Source organism: Drosophila subpulchrella, chromosome 2R (assembly GCF_014743375.2).
Source record: "Drosophila subpulchrella strain 33 F10 #4 breed RU33 chromosome 2R, RU_Dsub_v1.1 Primary Assembly, whole genome shotgun sequence".
Classification (NCBI taxonomy): domain Eukaryota; kingdom Metazoa; phylum Arthropoda; class Insecta; order Diptera; family Drosophilidae; genus Drosophila; species Drosophila subpulchrella.
In genome coordinates this window covers 8,494,208-8,514,142 of record NC_050611.1, presented here as the reverse complement: position 1 = coordinate 8,514,142, position 19,935 = coordinate 8,494,208, and the positions used below count along the sequence as shown (strand labels likewise).

The 19,935-nt window shown below is 38.2% G+C and overlaps 2 protein-coding genes across 5 annotated transcripts in view; one reads left to right on the top strand and one right to left on the bottom strand.

Moving 5' to 3' along the window:
• The window catches only part of LOC119550996 (protein enabled homolog), a 78,384-nt gene that overhangs the window by 54,037 nt on the left and 4,412 nt on the right, over window positions 1-19,935 (bottom strand). For 3 of the 4 annotated variants that reach the window (XM_037860043.1, XM_037860041.1, XM_037860042.1), the window contains one exon: window positions 15,235-16,826. In XM_037860043.1, coding sequence (XP_037715971.1) covers window positions 15,235-16,815 — 1,581 coding nt within the window. In that variant the 5' untranslated portion in view covers window positions 16,816-16,826. Of the gene's footprint in view, window positions 1-3,370; window positions 3,449-15,234; window positions 16,827-19,935 lie in introns of those variants that run through there. The other variant, XM_037860044.1, reaches the window with a different exon arrangement.
• Window positions 9,221-11,432, top strand: LOC119550999 (esterase B1). Its single transcript, XM_037860048.1, has 2 exons — window positions 9,221-9,370; window positions 9,435-11,432. The coding sequence occupies exons 1-2, from the start codon at window positions 9,324-9,326 to the stop codon at window positions 11,086-11,088; spliced, it is 1,701 nt and encodes a 566-aa protein (XP_037715976.1). The 5' UTR covers window positions 9,221-9,323; the 3' UTR covers window positions 11,089-11,432.

Sequence of the window (19,935 nt, the reverse complement as noted above, 5' to 3'; positions counted from 1 at the left end):
GAGGATGATAGTGATAATGATGCATCCGTATCCGTTGCCGGGGTGCTGCGAAATTCCGCTAGCACACGCGATCGCCCGCCGAGGGGACGCCGCCGATTAAGAGGTAACTAATTATGCATTACATGCAACATGCCGGGCCTAATGGAGGTGCAGCATTTGGCATTCATTAAACCGCACAAGAGATGATCTTTTGTTTTTTTGGGTTCGTGTTATAAATATACCTTTTTTAGGTTTATTTAGAAAGACCATATTTCATATATCTTTATTATATTATTATTATATTCGTTTAATTGGTACGATTTTTAAAATTATTTTCAAAACTTTTTTTTTCTGCACAAGTCTGGACCTATGATATACTGTATATAACACCGACTGTTATTATAAGATCTATCTATATATAATATATATATATTATAGTATTATTATATTCGTTTATCTAGTACAACGTTTCTTGGAATTATTTTCAAAACTCTTCTTTTTTCTGCACGGGTTGGGACTTATACTATATAATATGTTACCTACTGTTAATATAAGATCTTCATATTATAAAAATAGCTTTTTCAAAGTTTTATTTAGAAAAATTATATATCATATATCTATTATATATATTATAACAGACATTTGTCTGGTACAACATTTCCTTAAGTTATTTTCAAAACATCTTTTTTTTCTGCACGGGTTCGGGCTTATGATCAACTGTATATAACACCTACTGTCATTATCTTTTGTAAAAAAAAAAAATTCTTATACTATAGCTATATTATAAGCAGACCTAACCTGTTGCTTTTCCAAAATGCAACTGAGTACCGGGCACAAGCCACAAATGCTCCACACGATGAGAATGAAATCGCGTGAATACGAGTACAGGGGCTTTTGAAACGCCCCTCATCACTCATCAGTCGACCTCACTCCCCCTTTCATCCACCCCCACAGGCAATCAATTGAAACTCGTGCGAAAGGCGTGGCAGTTGATAACCATAACAACAGACAGTGGGGGTGCAAAAACTGTTTTGCACAAGTTGGATAATAAGCCTCGCACTCGAGTGAAAGTAAATGCAAAGCGAGATTAATGAAAGAGGTTGAGGGATTTCCCTGGAGTTAGCCAACTTTTGATTGACTTTTGATTTGAATATTATAAAATCCATAAGCTTTGTAAGGGGTTGAAACTTGCTAGATGAACTGAGGATCAACTTTGAATAGTTTACAAAAAAGAATCCTTTAATATAATACTTAGAAAAAAAAAATAGAAACTACTTTAAAAAAGTTATAATACTGAAAAAACTAAGATATAATGATTTTCCTTTAAAATTAAATTTTTAATCATTCTAAAGTATATAAATCCATTATGACAAAACCCTTAAATCCCATTTAAAGTGAGAACAACTTAACATATAGGGTTTGCGTGTCTAGATACTTAATTCCCAACCAACTGTTCAAAATTGATTGGATTGTCTGCAAACAGAAGTCAATTGTGAGTGGCGTGGTGAGGTAATTGTGAATTGGTAATGGAAAAATGGAAAATGAAAAGCTTGGCCTTGGCCAAAGCAAAACAAAAACAAATGTAAAACTAAAACCCAAACCCCAACCCAAACTCGAACTCGAGCCACGCCCACCCAAGTGGGTCAATGTGGGAGGACAAGGACAGACCGTAAACGTTTATATGCACGTGTAAGTGTTTGTCGAGGGCGGGTGCCAAAGGGGGCGTGCCAATTATTTTTTGACCCACTTAAGTGCCCATGTGCGTGATAAACCATGGCAGTTGATATTGTTGTTATAGTTTTCGCCTGTTACTGCCCTCAGACGATATACATAAATCAACATTCGCACGCAAATAAATCATATTAAATAACCGATAACAAATACAAGAAGCAGGCGAACAGCAATCTTTTTCCATCCGCTGCCAGGAATGAAGAAGTGGAAGAAGTATGTGTATATTATATATATTTTATAGGAAGGGGAAGATTGCACATGGAGCGGTGGCTTTATTTTTAGAACGGTACACGCAAACAAACGCGAGGAAAACGGCAAAAATGCGCGTGTTTAAAAACGCGCAAAGTGAAACGGTAGTTGTTGTTCTTGACTTGCGCCGCCTCACTTGTTTAAGTCGTGTACTTGTACTTGTACTTGTACTTCAACTCAAGGCACACAGATACATACGCACACACACTAAAGCGGGCTTAATGGCTCTGCCACCTCGCTGACAGGTTAAGATACACTGAACAATGACCAACAAAAACTTGACCCGCTTGGCCTTAGGGATGGGATTTCTTGAGATGGGGTACTATAAGATAAACATATCAAATAGTAAGCGAATCTAAATTTTTTAGAAGTAGTTATTTGTAAAAGATACTACCGAACACCTAAAAGATACTTTTTTTTTTTTTTAATTTGCTTAAAAAAATGTTTAAGTTATGTAAAAAGAATTCTTTTTAATAATCTGATTTGATTTTTATAAGCAGGAAACTGATAAGATATAATATGGAAACTATCGTAATAGCTAAACATATTATAACTATAGCTAACCCTTTGTAAACATGATTACATTAAAAGTATTTCAAAACTGGAGGTTGTACTGATAGTAGTGGTTAGTTTTGCATTCTATATTCTTTTTAGAGTTTTGTTTTTCCGTAAAAAATATGTATTTTGTTTTTATTCAGCTTAATTTTGTATGTAATTGCAGAATATTATCTCTTTTTATATGTCAAACATGAATGAAGGCATCATTTAACACATTTAAATGTATTTATGTTTCCCCCGTATAATTTTCCATTAACATGTAATCGCGTCACTTATAACCGTATTCCGAGTGAACAGTTTTAACTGCTTTAAATTGAATTAATTGCTGCAATTGATGATGGCCGTTTGGTTTATTAGTTTTCCCGTATGGAAATCAATGAACTGCCGCCCAGCAATTCGATTAACAAATACACTGAGCCAAAGTGTGAGTCATTCGTTTGAAAGCGTACAAATCACGCGCACATCTCCAACTACCGACACCTTTTATTTAACCCTTGAAGATGATAGCCGGCGATTAACTAACTGGAAAAGGGCACAAAGTTGGTCGTTATTTTGTTGTTTTCTGTTTGCTCGATTTTTTTTTACAGACGCGGCATCGTTAAATTGGCGGCTATATAAGTTTTTTTTTTATTTTATTTTTAAAACCTGTTTTGGGGCACTGCCACCGTTACCGGCTACCACAGACATTGAACTTTTGTTTGCTTTTATTATTAAAACAATCGTTTCGGCTGCTGTTTTGCTGTTGTTGTTGTTGTCACACTTAATATTGTGCATTTATCAATTTTGATTTGGCACACATATATATATATATATATAATGGTATTTTTGTTGATAACACACACAAACACACAACCTTTTGAGCAATAAACAATTGCGAATTAAGATTGAGATTGAAAATCGCGCGACGATGGAACGGTATAATGATGCCAGCGACGGCCGACGACGACGACTGAAAACTGCGACCGCGGCGGCAAGAACGGATCGAGCTCCCGCAGTCGCCGTCGACGCCGGCAGCTACGCTGGCTGCGTCGTTGGCGTCGCCGTTTTTTTTTTTTTTGCTGATAGAGAGCCCTGCGACGCATTGTTGTTGCTCGTTCACTCGTTTTATTCTTGTGCCCGCAAAGGAAAACAAAGCAAGGGGCAAAAGAGGCAAAAAGCAAAAGGCAAAGGCAGCTAAAACAAACGCAAACAAACAGAACAAGCAGCGCAGTCGCAGCGACGCCGACGGCGGCTTGATGGGGAGCTCACACTCACACACACACACTCATGGAGCACCCCACACCAACACCCACACACGGTCACGAATCGAAAAGCCAAAATGGAGCGGCGAAACGAAGTGAGCCACATTCGCATTCAACTGGAGCGGCAAATGGGGAGACAAAGAAGCCAAGACTAATCACTCACTTCTACCAAAGTAACTAGTTCGGTAATCAGTCAGATTTCACTCAGTAACTAGTTCGGTAATCAGTTACATTTATTACACCTAAAATTTTGTTTTTTCCAATTGCTTGTATTGAGTTGGAGACAAAAAAGCCAAGACTAATCACTCAATTTTACCAAAGTAACTAGTTCGGTAATCAGTCAGATTTCTCTCAGTAACTAGTTCGGTAATCAGTTACATTTATTACACCTAAAATTTAGTTTTTTCCAATTGCTTGTATTGAGTTGGAGACAAAGAAGCCAAGACTAATCACTCACTTCTACCAAAGTAACTAGTTTGGTAATCAGTCAGATTTCAAACAGTAAGTAGTTCGGTAATCAGTTACATTTATTACACCTAAAATTTTGTTTTTTTCAATTGCTTGTATTGAGTTGGAGACAAAAAAGCCAAGACTAATCACTCACTTTTACCAAAGTAACTAGTTTGGTAATCAGTCAGATTTCACTCAGAAACTAGTTCGGTAATCAGTCACATTTACTACACCTAAGATTTTGTTTTTCCCAAATGATTTTCATAAAAGTCTTGCTAGTGTTGCATTGAGGGAGACAAGAAAGCCAAGACTAATCACGCACATTTACCAAAGTAACTAGTTCGGTAATCCGTCAGGTTTCACTCAGTAAGCAGTTCGGTAATCAGTCACAGTTACTACGGTCACCAGAATGGTAATCAGTCACTTTTACAAAAATGTTTTACATCTAAAATTCTTTTTTTTTGTGTTTTTACAAAGTGATTTTCATAAAAACTTTGCTATTGTTGTAAATAACAAGAAAAAAACGATATTTTTAATAAATTAATATTTAATATTCTTTTTCAGAGTACATGAGGAGAAGGATTGAACTTGTCATGCCTATACATGTCAAGTTTACTTTGAACGCTTCAGCAGTTAATTGCCAGAAAGTATGCAAAGTTTTTTATAAGCTATTATTATTTATTTTAACACCTATCTAACATATTTATTTAAGAGGTTTAATGTTCGATGTAGCAAAAGTGACTATTCAAAGTAACAGTAGTTTAGGATAGTGAAAATAAAATTTATTTAAATGATCTCCTCTAGTTATATCCAAATTTTATAGCAAACATATTGAAGCAGATTTTTATTGAATAAAAAACATTTTTCTTAATACTAAACTATTTATTTTTAAACAAAATAAATGCAGTTTCACACATACATATAATTATAGTTCGCACAAGCCAGCACTAATTACTAAAATTATATTGGGATACAATCAAAATTTAATTGCTATTTGCCAAAGCATACAAGCGCACAATATTAACAAATTTGAATTTTCCGTAAAATTTGCATGCCAATATTTTCTCTACTCTATTTATAATTGCAACGCATGTCATAAATAATCAAGTAAAAATACACAAATTAAAAAACCGCATCAATTAAAACCGTATTCAAAAATATGAGTAACAATGCCTCTATAAAACACTCTAAAAATAGCAGTCGCTATGGGAGTTTTTCCTGCAAACCCAGTTTAATGCATATAAAAAGGGTGTAGACAAATTGAACGCTTCGATTTAGTGCTCTCGGCATGACAAACAAAATTGATTGATTTTGTTTTGGGTTTCGGATTTTAGCAAACATACTTTTCTAATTGAATTGAATTCCGAATTGACCCCACAGAACGGTATTTCGAATTTAGTTTTATTGCCTCAAATTCCACCGATGACGGCAACCCTGAAAAATGAACAGGGGCAGCAACCAGCCAAATCAAGAAGAAGGCAAGTATTTGGCAAAAAAAAACTATGGCGAGGAAAAACAGTAGTACAAACAAACCAAAAAAAAAAAAGTGATGAGGGAAAACAGTAGCAAAAAGAGAAGTGGGACAAGGCGAGGAGCCATGGGTCGGGGGTCGTCACCTCTGGCAAGTAGGCGCTGCCAACTACATGTAAACACCACTATAAAGAGTGGAGGGCGATGAAGATGCCGGGAAAGGAGGAGACCCAGTGGCGGGGAGGCAGCAGCAGAGGCAGGCACTTGGAGGTCGTCATGCCAAGAGCGACTAACTCGTAGTGGAGTTCATACACATATAGATACAGTCCAACTTCTGTAACTTCAACTTTGAAAAGAATATTTTTTCATGTCAAACTTAGTTAGGCAACATTTCAGGGCAAAACTTTTCAGAATATTACCTCCGTAACTAAAATATCAGTATAGAGGGGGGTGAAATCAACCCCGAAATGGTAAGAGCCATAGAGCTATAAAGTTTCAAGGTTTATAAGCGAAAGCAAACCTACTTTAAAGAAATTTTTTTTTTATTAAAAATTTTTTTTTTTTGTTTTATTGGTTTTCAACACACATTTTTAAAAATCAGTACTGATCTTTTAAAATCTTTCGGGGTGAAATCAACACCGAAATGGTAAAAAGTAAAAAGTTGCAAGGTTTATAAGCGAAAGCAAACCTACTTTAAAGGACATTTTTTTTATTAACAAATTTTTTTTTTGTTTTATTGGTTTTCAACACACATTTTAAAAGATCAGTATTAATCTTTTGAAATCATTCGGGGTGAAATCAACCCCGAAATGGTAAGAGCCGTTGAGCTAAAAAGTTGCAAGGTACATATAAAAGCGAAAGCAAACCTATTTTAAAAGAATTATTTTTTAATAAAAACAATTTATTTTTAAAGATCAGTATTAATATTTCGAAAATCCTTATATGTAAAGTAAAAAAATTTTTAAAATATCAAAGTCCCAATTTTAATAACTGATGTACCAGTTCAACTTAGAGAGGTATCACTATAGATGGATATAGACAAATGCGTAGCCTGTGTGCAATTGCAATGGCGCCGAGCTGAAAAGCGGAGCAAATAAGAAAACAGCAACACAGCCAAACAAACGGTCTCCAACATAGATTGCAATGTTTATTTATTTAGTCGATGGCAACACCAACAGTGCAGCACGGAATCTGCACAATGTGGGTATTTTGAGGGGCAGTTGGGGGCCAGAATGTGGGGGAGATGCACTCAGACACACTTAGAGACCCAATAATCCACCTGGCAACAGGAAAAGCGGAAACAATGTAGGCGAAACAGCAAACGAAATTAAATTGGACAGGCAAAAGGGGTAACAAAAGGGGTGGAATGATTCAAGATTAAATTTAATTCAGAGACCAAGTGCTCGAAGGCTTTAAGAAGTGGAATTAGATGTGGCTCTTAAAGAGCGATTAAATGTTATGCATTTATTAAAGAGAATTTAATACGGTTCGATGTTTTTTAAAAAATATTATAAAAAGATTTAGATATAAGAAGGATGATGGTAGTTCCTGGTTTTTCGAACAAAGATTTTTTGAAGATTAAAAAAAAAGTTTGTTTGGTATCTGCGTGTTTTTAATTATATTACGAGTTGGGCTTAACCAATATAGGTGATATATTTTTTATTTTACAACTAAAATATCATCTTTAATTTTGCGAATAAATAAATAGGCTACATTGTTGTGAAATACCATCATCCATCAATTGGAGCACTTTCAAAATATTTCTTTAATTATTTATTTATTAAATATGATAGTTAAGTTTACAAGACTAACATAGGGGAGTTTTAGTAGGCTAACTTAATTTAACAATATTTATTAGTTTTGATTTTAGATTTCATTCTATTCTCAAAATATTATTTTGTAAGCTAGTGTAATACAGAAAATTGGGAAAGAGTATATTTATAAGAGATAACCAATTTAAAAATAGATATTGGATTACGTTTTATACGAAATTGGTTCAAATATTTAATGTTAAGTAATTCAAGCTTGATTATATTTAAATTTTCGCCTGTTTTAAGGCCATGGAAACATGCATCAGAGAAACAAGAATCTTGACGCAGTGAGGAATAATAACAGAAGTTAAGTAAACGCACACAAACACTGGCGCCCAAACAAACAAATGATACAGAGAAAACAAAGGAAGGCAAACAATCACAAAACGAGGGAAAGGAAGATGCGATTCTAAGCCAGTTGGGTCTGAGTTGGAGCCAAATTAAATGTTAGTTCAAAGCAGACGAAGTGTGAAATAATCACATTAACTAATGCACAAACAACGTCAAAGGACAGAAGAGGCCAAGGCGACCAGACGGACGGAAAGAGACCAAAGCCGCAGGAGACTCTACTTCAGAATTGTGCTCGTTACCAAGGAAACCATCCTCCACCACCCACCTTTCACCCACAACCACCCACCCAGGCTCTTAAGTCATCGCCATCGTCATCTTTGTTTGGAGCAAATGCGAAGAGTGAATTGCCAAGGCACCAGTTGCCATCAAGCAAAGGCAGCGATTCTAAGGAGCATTGTAATGCTTAATTAATGACAGTCACGTTTTCTTTGCTCTTTCACCCATTCTGAACAATTAAATTCTGTATCTGCCAGAACGCTGACGGACTAGATGCAGATACTTGTAGCATTATTTGGGTTAACAAGTGTCAGGAGGAACTATAGGTTATACATTTTCCATTTAAAAACATTATTTAAAACATCCAAGTTGATAGAACCAGCAATATCTACCTCGAAGACTGTAAATATTTAAACAACACATCTATAAATAAAATTTCTTTTCTACCCTTACCCAACTCAAAGTGTGTTATTGATCATTAACAATCTTTCACTCATAGTCATAAATCTTTAGGTGCCATAAAAGATAGATTCCCCATATGTGTTGCTATTATATTTGAACACTACCCTAACTTTGCCTTATAATATAACTCAAACGTTAGGCAAATCTAACGAAAAATTTTATAATCTATAGGTATAATTCGACTTAAAAATAAGGTCATGAGCAAGTTGTATCCTTTAAGTTATATTAATATTTCAAGCCATGAGATTATACCAAACTAATTTACATACAATTATATCACTAATTTCAGCTTGCCTTATGATCATTATCACATTAATATTTTTATTAGCCACATTATAGTAGACCGTTTCACAACTAACAACTCATATTAACCTTTTCGTTAATCTGCCTTTTTAATCTCTGTGTAGATGTATTAACCATAAATATTTGATTTCCAGACCAATAGTCCACTCGAGTCTTATCAAGTTTGGTACCAAAATACAGCTATATTAGGGATTGCCAGGCGGTTCGGTACTTGGCATGACAATACAATCAACTGATCCACATATGGACGAAACTCGAGCAACCCAACGAGTGAGTGAGTCCCGACAGCGGTAATTATTATGGTCGCCCCATTGGCCCCCCACTCGAGGGCGCGGCGACTATCTAAACAATTTTATCATCTACTGGAGCAGCGAGAACCATTTCAGTCTCTGGCTGGCTTTCGAGCGCGTTGGAAGTGTCAGTACTCAGAGGGGATTGCGGCCAAAAGTAGATTATATTTTGTATATATTTAATAAGTACAGTAGTTGGGAGTAAAAGAGAAATGGATTTGCGAGTGGGCTTTAGTGACAAGCTAAAATTTTGCGCCAAGTAAGTGCAGAGTTTGGAAATAGAACTTGAACGATGAGTCATAAAATCTTACCATCTCTTTCAGGTTTATTGCTCATAAGGTGGTGCAGTATAAGTTGGGCACGGGTCACACAAAAGAACTGTCCACCAAGTATGGCCAGTTGAAGGGTCAACAGCGTAGAACCATCTACGACAGCGAAATCTACTACTCCTTCGAGGGCATACCCTTTGCCCAGCCACCCGTGGGTGAGCTGCGTTTTCGCGCCCCCCAACCTCCGACCTCGTGGCAGGGCGTCAGGGATTGCACCTATGCCAGGGAGAAGCCCATGCAGAGGAACTCCATTACTAGCACTGCCGAGGGATCCGAGGATTGTCTATATCTCAATGTATATGCCAAAAAACTGGAGTCCCCCAAACCACTGCCCGTTATGGTTTGGATTTGTGGCGGCGGTTTTCAAATAGGTGGAGCCTCCCGAGAGCTCTACGGACCGGATTACTTCATGAAACACGATGTATTACTGGTAACCATCAACTATCGTGTGGGTGCCTTGGGTTTCCTAAGTCTCAAGGACAAGGAGCTCAAGATACCGGGAAATGCGGGTATAAAGGATCAAATCCAGGCACTACGTTGGGTCAAGGAGAACATAGCCAGTTTTAATGGTGATCCCGAGAATATAACCGTATTCGGTGAGTCCGCTGGTGGGGCTTCCATCCACATCCTCATGCAAACGGAGCAGGCCAGAGGACTCTTCCATCGGGCCATCGTTCAATCTGGTTCGGCTTTATGTGCCTGGGCCACGCAACCGGATCGAAAATGGCCCCAACGATTGGGCAAGGAACTGGGCTATGCTGGGAGTTTGGAAAGTGAAAAGGAGTTGCTGGAGTTTTTAAAGCAAATACCGGCCAGCAAATTGGCCCTATACTGCAATGCGATTGTGACGCAGGAGGAGGAGCGTGACTATGAGATATTGGCCTTTGCCCCCGTAATCGAACCATATGTTGGCGATGATTGCGTGATCCCGAAATCGCAGCAGGAGCAGTTGTCCAGTGCCTGGGGCAATCAGATTCCACTAATCATTGGCGGTACCTCTTTCGAAGGACTCTTCTCGTACCGCACCACCCTGGACGATCGACTTTATATGCTGAGTGCCTTCGAGGCAATTATACCGAAACAGGTTCGCGAGGCCATCGACAAGGATGAGTTGGCCGAGATGGTGAGGAGGCTGAAGAAGTACTACTTTGACGATCCCGACAGGGCCAGCATGGAGCTCTTCGAGTGCCTGCACATCCTGAGTGTCAAGAACTTTTGGCACGACATCCATCGCACTTTGCTAGCCCGACTGGCCTATGCGAATGCCTCGTCCACATATCTCTACCGTTTCGATATGGATTCCCCGCACTTTAATCACTACAGGATGTTGAAGTGCGGCAAAAAAGTGAGGGGTGTGTGCCATGCAGATGACTTGTCCTACTTGTTCTACGGAGTGCTCTCCAGTAAACTGGACAAGAATACACCTGAATACCGAACCATTGAGCGGATGGTTGGCATGTGGACAGCATTTGCCACCACTGGAAATCCCAATTGCGATATTATCGCTCCCTTAAAATGGGATCCACTGCGTCCAGGTGTTGTGGAGCATTGCCTTAATATTGCCGATGGTGTGGAGTTCATCCCATTGCCCGAAAGCAAACAGTTTGTTCTCTGGGATAGTTTCTACACCAGGGAGAGTCTATACTAAGGAGAATTTATACTAAGAATCTACACCAAGGAGATTAAACTTAACAAACCATATAAACAATCAGTCTTCGGGAAAATCAAAAAGCTTTAAATGGTGTCTTTGTTAGCTTAAAAAATGTAAGATATTTTATAAGTGACTCTTTAACCCAAGCCAAATTGTAACAACATTGCCAATATTAAAAAAAAAATTCAGTATACTTATGGACCAAGTCAATAATTATAAAGAATACACTTAATCAAGGTCTGTTACCATCTGTTCAAGGCATAAAATATTTCTTTTCTCCAAAATAACACAAGAATTAACCCATAAACCGAATGCGACTCTTCCAATTATCCCACACCAAAAATTATTTGCTTAATTTATTCTCCTGCATTTTATTTCCTTTTTATAATGGCAGCGTTTTTCGGTTGGAATTGATTTCGCAGCCAGTTTTATCCGGATCTAGTGTCTGGGTCGTGTTTGCGTTTCTTTTATTGACTTTTGGGCAGGCTGCCAGGAATTTCTTGGTAGCCAAGGGAATACCGCAGGTCATTGTTGTCATTCTCATAATCTGTTCTCCTTTACGGGTTTGTTCTACTTTTCCACCCATTCACAGGCTCATAAATTTTTTTGAAATGTTTAAAAAACAATTCGTTTTTCTTGTTTTATAAGAATTTAAGCGTACGGTTTTTGGAATTTTTTAATGACATTAACAGGAACTGAAAACATTTATAGAGAATTTCATAACGCCAAGGCAAACATACATTTTATTTATAGTTGAGAGTATTTTTAGACAAACGAAAAACAAGTTGGCTTAATTTGCACATTAATGTATTTTAATACATATTTAAATGTTTTTTATAGGAATACCAGTTCTGATTTTCTCGTTAAATTGTTAGCCATGAGAAAATGCAAATTCCCCGATTTTAGAGGGTATCTGAAACGATTTGTTTATACAATTGTTTATAACATATCTAGATAAAGTTTATGCCTTTCGTTTATTTTGGGTTCTGGCAACGAGCCAGACCAACGGATCGATTTAAATTTTCGAAATTTCTTTCATTATTTGATTTTGTTTGGTTTCACTCGGTTTGCTTTAAATAAAATTTGAGCATAAATATTTAAATTGCTTTTCGCACTTTTCGCTGAATGGAAATTGGTGGGCGTGGCTGTGGGGGATGGAAAACGCACTCGCTGGTCTTCTATAGGCTCGGTTTGGTGTGCTTTCTGGCAGCCGGCCAAAAGAGAATTTCCATGGTTTACTGGGTTAAATTTAATTAATTTGTCTCGTCGCCCCAGCCCAGTCGCCATGATTTTCCCAGTTTGATTATTTATTCATCCAGCATTTCCCTGAATAGGCTCGACGCACACCTCTCACACCCCTCGCTGCATTGCAGCATTTGCCATTTTATTTGTCTTTATTTATTTATTTATTATTTTCGTGGGCATTCATTTTTTGCACAGTTTATTTTTGTTTGGGCTTTACTTTTTCCTGCGAAATTTACACAATTCCAATTAATGGCATTTAATTATTTATCCGGCATTTTACACATTGCATTCCCGAGTTTCGAGAGGCGACTGCGGCAGCGTCCCACCAGCTGTGAATTTTGCATTTTTATAGCATGTTGAAAATTTCTGCTCTGAATTTAAAATTCAAATTGTTTTGGTTTCGTGCCGAGGGCGGGCGGTTGCGGTGGGTGGCGATGGGTGGTTGTTGGGGGCCGAAACTCTACAAATTAATTTGCAATTGTGGGCTTTGTTGCGTGAGAAAGATTGTGGGGCTAATGGGGGTTATTTGTATTTTTTTCGGCTCAACAATCCACCGTCTTTTAATAAAAATATCTCCAAATAATTGGCGCTCACATAATACTTATTTGGTCAAATTGAGCAACATCATAGTTAAATGGCACCTATTGAATTGCCAATTTAACCAATACACACAACGTACTTTTTTATGGTAGTTTTACTATTTAATTGTAACCAAATAATCAGTGATCAAATTGTAATATAGTTATTTAACTATCCGTGTTGGTCAATTCTACCCATACAACACTTTTACAACAAGGAAATACACGCAACATACTATTTTTATGGTAGTTTTACTGTTAAATGGTAACCAAATACGAGTCACAATTTATTATCAGTAGTCAACTGGTTTTATAGTTACTAAACTATCCGTGTTGGTAGATTTTACCCACAAAATTATTTTGTGTGTTGGGTAAATTATAAGTAATATTATTTTATACCAATTCTAAAGCTCTCAATTTATAATTCTGATGCTTAAAATGTTGTGGTCTATGCCACTTAAACATAAAACATAATGATTTTCTTCCAATTCAATAATTCAATAACCAACTTTAGAGAACATCATTGTAAAAAATCTTTTATGAAACCGAATAAAATCGTGAGTCATTCAATAAACACTAAGCAGAGTGAACCCAATTTTCATGCCCCAGTCCCCGAGACACGCTCCAACCACCACTATCAATGAGTGAAACCAGGGCGATGTCTCAAATTTATAAATACATTTTCGCATTCAGAAATAAAATCGAAAGAAAAAAATAAGAGACAGTGCGGGGGGAAAAAACAAAATGCGAAACAAAAACGAAAAAAAGCGAAATAATCGCGGAAAGCTATTAAAATTTAATCAGAAACACAAGCGACCCTGCGGTCAAAATTCCCACAACATTCGCCGCCTTTACGAGGGCTCCTCCCGTGTGACCCCTCCTTGATCCCCACAGTGGTGTGGCTTGTTGGAGGATGATGATAATGCCCTCTGCCCAGGGGGACAAGGGGAATATACTCCATAAAGTATACACTCAAAAAAAAGGAGTCATACAAAAGCAACCCTTGTGTTATGTTAATTCTATAATTAATCTTAGGATGAGTATTAAATTAATATTTTCAAAAGTATTAAAGTAAAATTAATTGTATTAAAAATAATACCACAGTGCTGCCATTAAAAAAAGGAAAAACGTAATATTTAACGGAAACAAAGAATAACCAGTTTAAAAAAATACAAGAATCTTGTAAAGGGACACATTTCTGAAAAATTTAACTTTTAAAACATTTTTCTGGCTATATCTTCCAAAAAAATTAAATTAATCCGTCCTAAAAAAGTCAGGAAATGGCAGCCCTGACCACAAATCCAAATTCTAGACTCTTTAATGTAGAAATGAAAATGTAAAGTATAGACTTTATGTCACTTAGTCTTAAATATATACTTTAATTTCAATACTGTCTCTGGTATACTTTTAAATCTTAACTTTCTGTTTCCTTTCAGTGTACTATAAAGTATATATATGTTTGTGGAGGCTGACGATGGCGACGACGACGACGACGACCCCACTGATTAATCGTTCGCACAGTGGAGAGCCTTACTCCTGGGTCAATCTCCATGGCGCCAACATCATCATGATCATCGCCCAGCCTCATCGCAATGGTCATATTGGATGCTATGGCCATATTTTTGTTTATTTTGATTCGTGCGACGCGAAAAACTGCTCTCGGAAATTTGTTTCTCCTCTTTTGTTTTTTATTTTGTATTTTGCCAACGTTTGTTTTTTGCCGTTTTTTACTTTGCACTTCCTCTTTCTTTTTTTACCCAGTACCCAGCATGCTACTCGCCTTTTCCACCGCTCCCCAACCATTTTTATTGAATTCCATTATGTATGCAAGGGTGAACAATATTGAAATTTTCACAAAATATTTTGAAAAGCTCTGGTATGCACTCGCCAGCATCCATAAACATTTCTATTTGCATATTCATACATGTTATGTGGCTGCGTGTATACAGTTGAGGGGTTAACTTAATGGGAAACCCCCTGGGTTATTTGGCAGAGATAAATGTTTAAATTTCAGATTTCATAGGAATTTCTGTTGAATTATTAGTCTAAATAGTAGTTACAGGTATTGTGTATGTTGTATAACTCATACAGTTCATTTACCTCTAAATACTATACTCATAAAGATTATTTCATAAAAGTATAGATATTATTGAAATGAATGATCAGATTTAAATAGGTTGCTCATTTCTTTTGCAAAACCCCGGTTTTACCACCACCCCATTTTGTGGAGAAATATCAATTGGGCTGGCAACACCGGATGAATCTGCTCCATATGCATGTATGCCAATGAGGGGGTTGGCAATTTGAATTGCAAACTCACCTGATGGGCGTTCCACTGATGCATGAGGTCCTCGTAGCAGGGCAGACAGGCCTGGATCATGCCGCGGGGATCCTTCGGTCGGGACCTTGCTGGCCGCGGATGCTGCTCGTTAAACAGGGGAAAGTACGGCACAGATTGTCCTGGTCTCCCAGTTTCCCTTGGCTTCACCGTACTCAGTTCAATAAGGCTACCTCTGCGCTGCTCATCGCCGCACACGTAGCACACCTCGGTGATGGAGTTCTTGTCCGGCATAGATAAGTCCAGGATTCCCACTTCCGATTGCGGTTGACTTGGCTGGGAGATTGAGGCACTGCTGCCACCATGACGAGGTGCTGGTGGGGGGACACTGGAGCTGGAGGAGTTCCGTAAATCCAGCACGGTGGCATTGTCATCTTCGAGTGTGGACGGTGCAGGGGGTCCCAGTGGCCCGCCGCCAGGTGAGGGCAACGCACTGTAGGGATTACCCTTGTAGTGCGACGACTCTGATGCCCCACCGCCAGTGTTCACCTGCTGCAACAAATGATAGGCGGCCGTCTGCTGCTGCAGCTGCTGATACTGGGCGGGATGATAGGGCGCCTGTCCTTGGTAGCCAGGCGGCGGTGCAGAGGAGCCCAGCTTAAACTTCTGCTGGGCATAGCCGGCGGATTTCATGGCCGGCGGTTCGCTGGGCGGTCGGGATGTGGGCGAGGCCACTGGCATGTCCCGCGATTGTGGCCGGCTCAGGTATCTGTTGTGGTTGCTCGACGGCGTCGAGTTCCTGGGATAAAAGTCCCCACCACCACCACCACCACCGGCAGCACTGGGATTTGGCGAGGGTGAGGCATTCCTTGAGGTACTGTGGTGGTGTAGATGGTGTGACTGCGGCTGCTGCGGCGAGTAGTGGCGTGCCAAGGCGTAGGGATCGCCATGACCCTCCACCAGACCATTCTGGGTGAGATGCTCTGCACTCAGGCCCAACACCTGGGCGGCATACTCGCTTTGTGTGGCCACATCGGCTCCTATGTAGCCCTTTCCATCCACCCTTTTCATATGGTAGATGCGCTGCAGCAGGGGCTTCTTCTGTCGCTCGTAGGCATCCCATTGCTCGTTCAGGGATCGAAAGCAGAGCATACAGGCCCACACGTACTCCTGGCCAGGTGACACCCCCTGCACCCCGTTCGGAGGCTCATGGCGCTCCAGAAAGGGGAAATATGACTCGGCAGGTCGCTCCGGATTGTGGCGAATCCTCAAAGGCTGCGGCTCATAACCACCATGTCCTCCGCACACAAGGCATATGGTCATGGGCACATGATGGTTATCGGGTGGCGCCGAAGCCCGTCCCGTCGACTTCACCCCCGGATAGTAATGCTGGGCGGGATGCGGCTGATAGCCCAAGTGGTATTGCTCGCCAGGTGTGCGGCTGCTCCGATGGGCGGCTGCTCCGGGTGAGGGCATCAGCTCCACGGGCGGGTAAGGCTGCTTGGTTCCTGGGAGCGTTCCTGGCAACGAGGCTGGAGAGGTCGGGGTCGGCGTGGTTGCTGGCTCGGATTGCTGGCTGCCACCGCGAAGTTCATTTTTGATATATGCCTTCGCCTTTTCCATAATATTTGCAGCTGCAGGGGGAAAAGGAAAAGAATGGGATCATTAGAAATTGTTTTTAACTCTACATAACATGTTCTTAGTTCCCCTATATCAATGTTTAAAATACGTTTGCAAAATTGGACTCTACTTTCAAGCAATAGTACTTGGAATGAAATAGTAATGATGATTTTAATAAAATAAGCTGCATTTCTTATCGAACAATGTTAATCAATTTAAAAAAAAAATCTATAAACAATACTCTTACAAATTCCCTTATATCAACGTTAAAAGTACGTTTGCAAAATTGGACTTTACAATCAAGCAATAGTACTTGGAATGACCTATTAATGATGATTTTATTAAAATAAGCAGAATTTCTTATCAAACAATGCAATTACATTTTAAAAAAATTAAACAGAAATCTATAAACAATACCCTTACCAAAAAAAATCGTGAACCTTTTAATGTTTATCCCGAAATCTAAAGATCATACATATGTATGTCACGAGCGTAAATTTAAAAAACTTTGATAAGCTTCCCAGAAAAGAAAACCAGATGACCTCTTGTTCTATCGAATTGAAATATTAACTGGAAATAAGTTCAAGTAATATTAAAATCCCAGATCCCCAGACCAGCCTCCAGTTCAGTTGACAGCTTTTCGCGATCAGAAATTCGATGCTCGTTAATCGAACGATTGCCAATGACGATAACCTATTTCAGCACGGGTCTCGCGATAACCCGCATCACTCTGCGATCATGATCTTTGAGCTCCCTGGGCATCAATGTGGGAAGTATATAAATAAATAAATAGCGATCGAAAAAAGGAAAAAGATTTGCATGTTAAAGTGATTCGATGATTTGTCGGACGTTGATTCTTGTTTCTGAGTCGATGTGGTTATATGTGATTTGATTTTTTGTGCGACTCGCATTTGTTTTCATTAATATGTATAGAGATTTCAGACATGTGACGCAAGTCGGACACTCGAAAGATCAACGGAATATGGAGCTGATAACGAGCGAAACGGAAAAGAAAAATCAGCGGAGAGGAAAGCCCTCGGGTCTGAAATCAGATGTACGAAACTTTTCGCACTTCGGAGTACCAGATAAATCCGGTCGGTCGTCTGGCCAAATATATCGCTTATTTGTTTATAGCGCGGACCAGATCCGAATGGTGCTAATTCGCTTTATCAAGTACATACTACACACATATGTGCCAAATCAGCCTGGCTCCACAGCGGATCCGCTAAACAATTTTGTGCTGTCCTCGTTTAGCGATTCTCATCATCATCATATCATCATGGAAACAACAATTGAACAATGGAGCGCTTTTTTTCAATTGGATTATTTCTTAATCAAAATTATGCAATCACGGTATTTGCTTCGACTAATTAAATGTTTCATCATTTATTTACAGAAATGTAAGCAATTTTCGAACAGTAATTTTCAGTGGCCATAATAAAGTTGTATAATGTAAATAAAAAGCATGCAAAAAGGAAGTTTTTCATATTGCAATTATTTTTAATTTATTTATGCGCATTTTTATTGATTTTTTTCCTTTAGAGTTGGTGGCTTTTAAAGCGGGAGCCAGCAATTATTTTTGCTTTTCAGCCAGCTGCAAGGGGGAAAATGTAGTTTCAAGCGCTCATATTTTGTATTTTTCCCTTATTTTTGTGGCCCCAGCTTTTAAGAGTTGGTTGCTCTAATTTTTTTTTCCTTTAGTTGGACTTACAGTTGGGGTCAAAATAATTGTAGTTTAATGTTTTGAATAATTCAATTAAAAAGTTTTAAGGCAGCTCTAAATAATGTTTGAAATTATTATTAAGGATTATATTGTTTTAATTTTAACCGAAAGTTAGATATGATATTTCATCTTACAATTTTTAAGCCTTGAACACTTTTACCAAAATCCTGGACTTAGAAAAATAATTATTTTTACCCAAAATGCATTAATTTATTTTTGTAATCTTTATCCTTAAAAAATAAAAAATCATATTTCTTTTTGATACCTTCTGAAACAATTTCCGTTTTTTTACTATATTTTAAATTATCAAATTTAAATTCAAATTTGTAATTCATTTGTAAATTCATATTTGTACTTCATATCTTAGCCGGTAAATGCTTATAAAGCATCAAATCGAAATACTTATTGTTTTAGTTTAAACACCAAATAAGATGTTACTTTGAAAAACCAAATTATTTTTACATAAATCAAGGACTTTCAATATATAAAAAAGAAAATATTGTCCAACAAATCATTCTTTTTTTGAGAACTTTATTCTTGAGAAAGAAAAGGTATATTTTGAACTAAATACTTTAAAAACCATTTCTTTCTCTATACCATATTTAAAATATTCATGTTTAAATAAAAAATATTTTTAATTTACATTTTAAACGATGCAAAAATAATAAGCCAATCTTTGGAAAATGGGATTTTACAACTTTAGATGCGTACTTCTATTGTGTTGACCGCGACTGTTTGTTATGTTTTGCAGAGTTTTTGCCTGTGCCCGCACTTGAACATTGTTGCTTTTGTTGCCGCCCACCTGCCCCATTTTCCCCCCCTTGCAGTTGTTTTCAAAAGTTTTTGTTTTTTTTCCTTCCAGCAGCTCACAGGAACATTTTTATGGCTCTCATGTCCTTGTTTTTGTTATGGAGGGCGTGGCATAACCCGAACAAGTGAAATAGAAAACCAAGCGAACCAATGTTTAAAGTTTTCCTTTTTCCCCCCAAAAAAGGAAAAGCTTGGCTTTAACCATTGAACTCGCGTTTATCGTCGATGTTCTTGGCTCTGTTTTTTTTTCTAAAGTTATAGTTATAGCTGTAGCGGAAGTTGCATACAATAACAATAGCAAAACGAATGCACGGGCATTGAACAAGTTTTCGGGACAAAAAAAAAGAAAAAGTTGCGTTGTTCAGAAAAGTTTTTAGCGTAGTTGGAAATTCTTTTCTTTCGCTCTCTTCTCGATTATATGTTGAGTTCTTTTTTTCGGGTTCTTGCTGTAGAACTTGCAAAAGTGAGTTAAGGTGCTTAAGTTTTGCCGTCTCTATTGTTCGTCGCTTTTTTTATCTCTATTCTTTTATTTCTGTGCCACTTTTCTCGGGGGGAAAACTCAGCGCCGCGGGAAGTAAGCTGCATTTGGA

What these genes read in the sequence shown, in the direction of transcription:
- LOC119550999 (XM_037860048.1), top strand. Translation starts at nt 9,324, where the DNA reads ATGGATTTGCGAGTGGGCTTTAGTGACAAGCTAAAATTTTGCGCCAA. An exon ending in AAGCTAAAATTTTGCGCCAA is followed by an intron (nt 9,371 to 9,434) that starts GTAAGTGCAGAG and finishes CATCTCTTTCAG; the next exon opens with GTTTATTGCTCATAAGGTGG.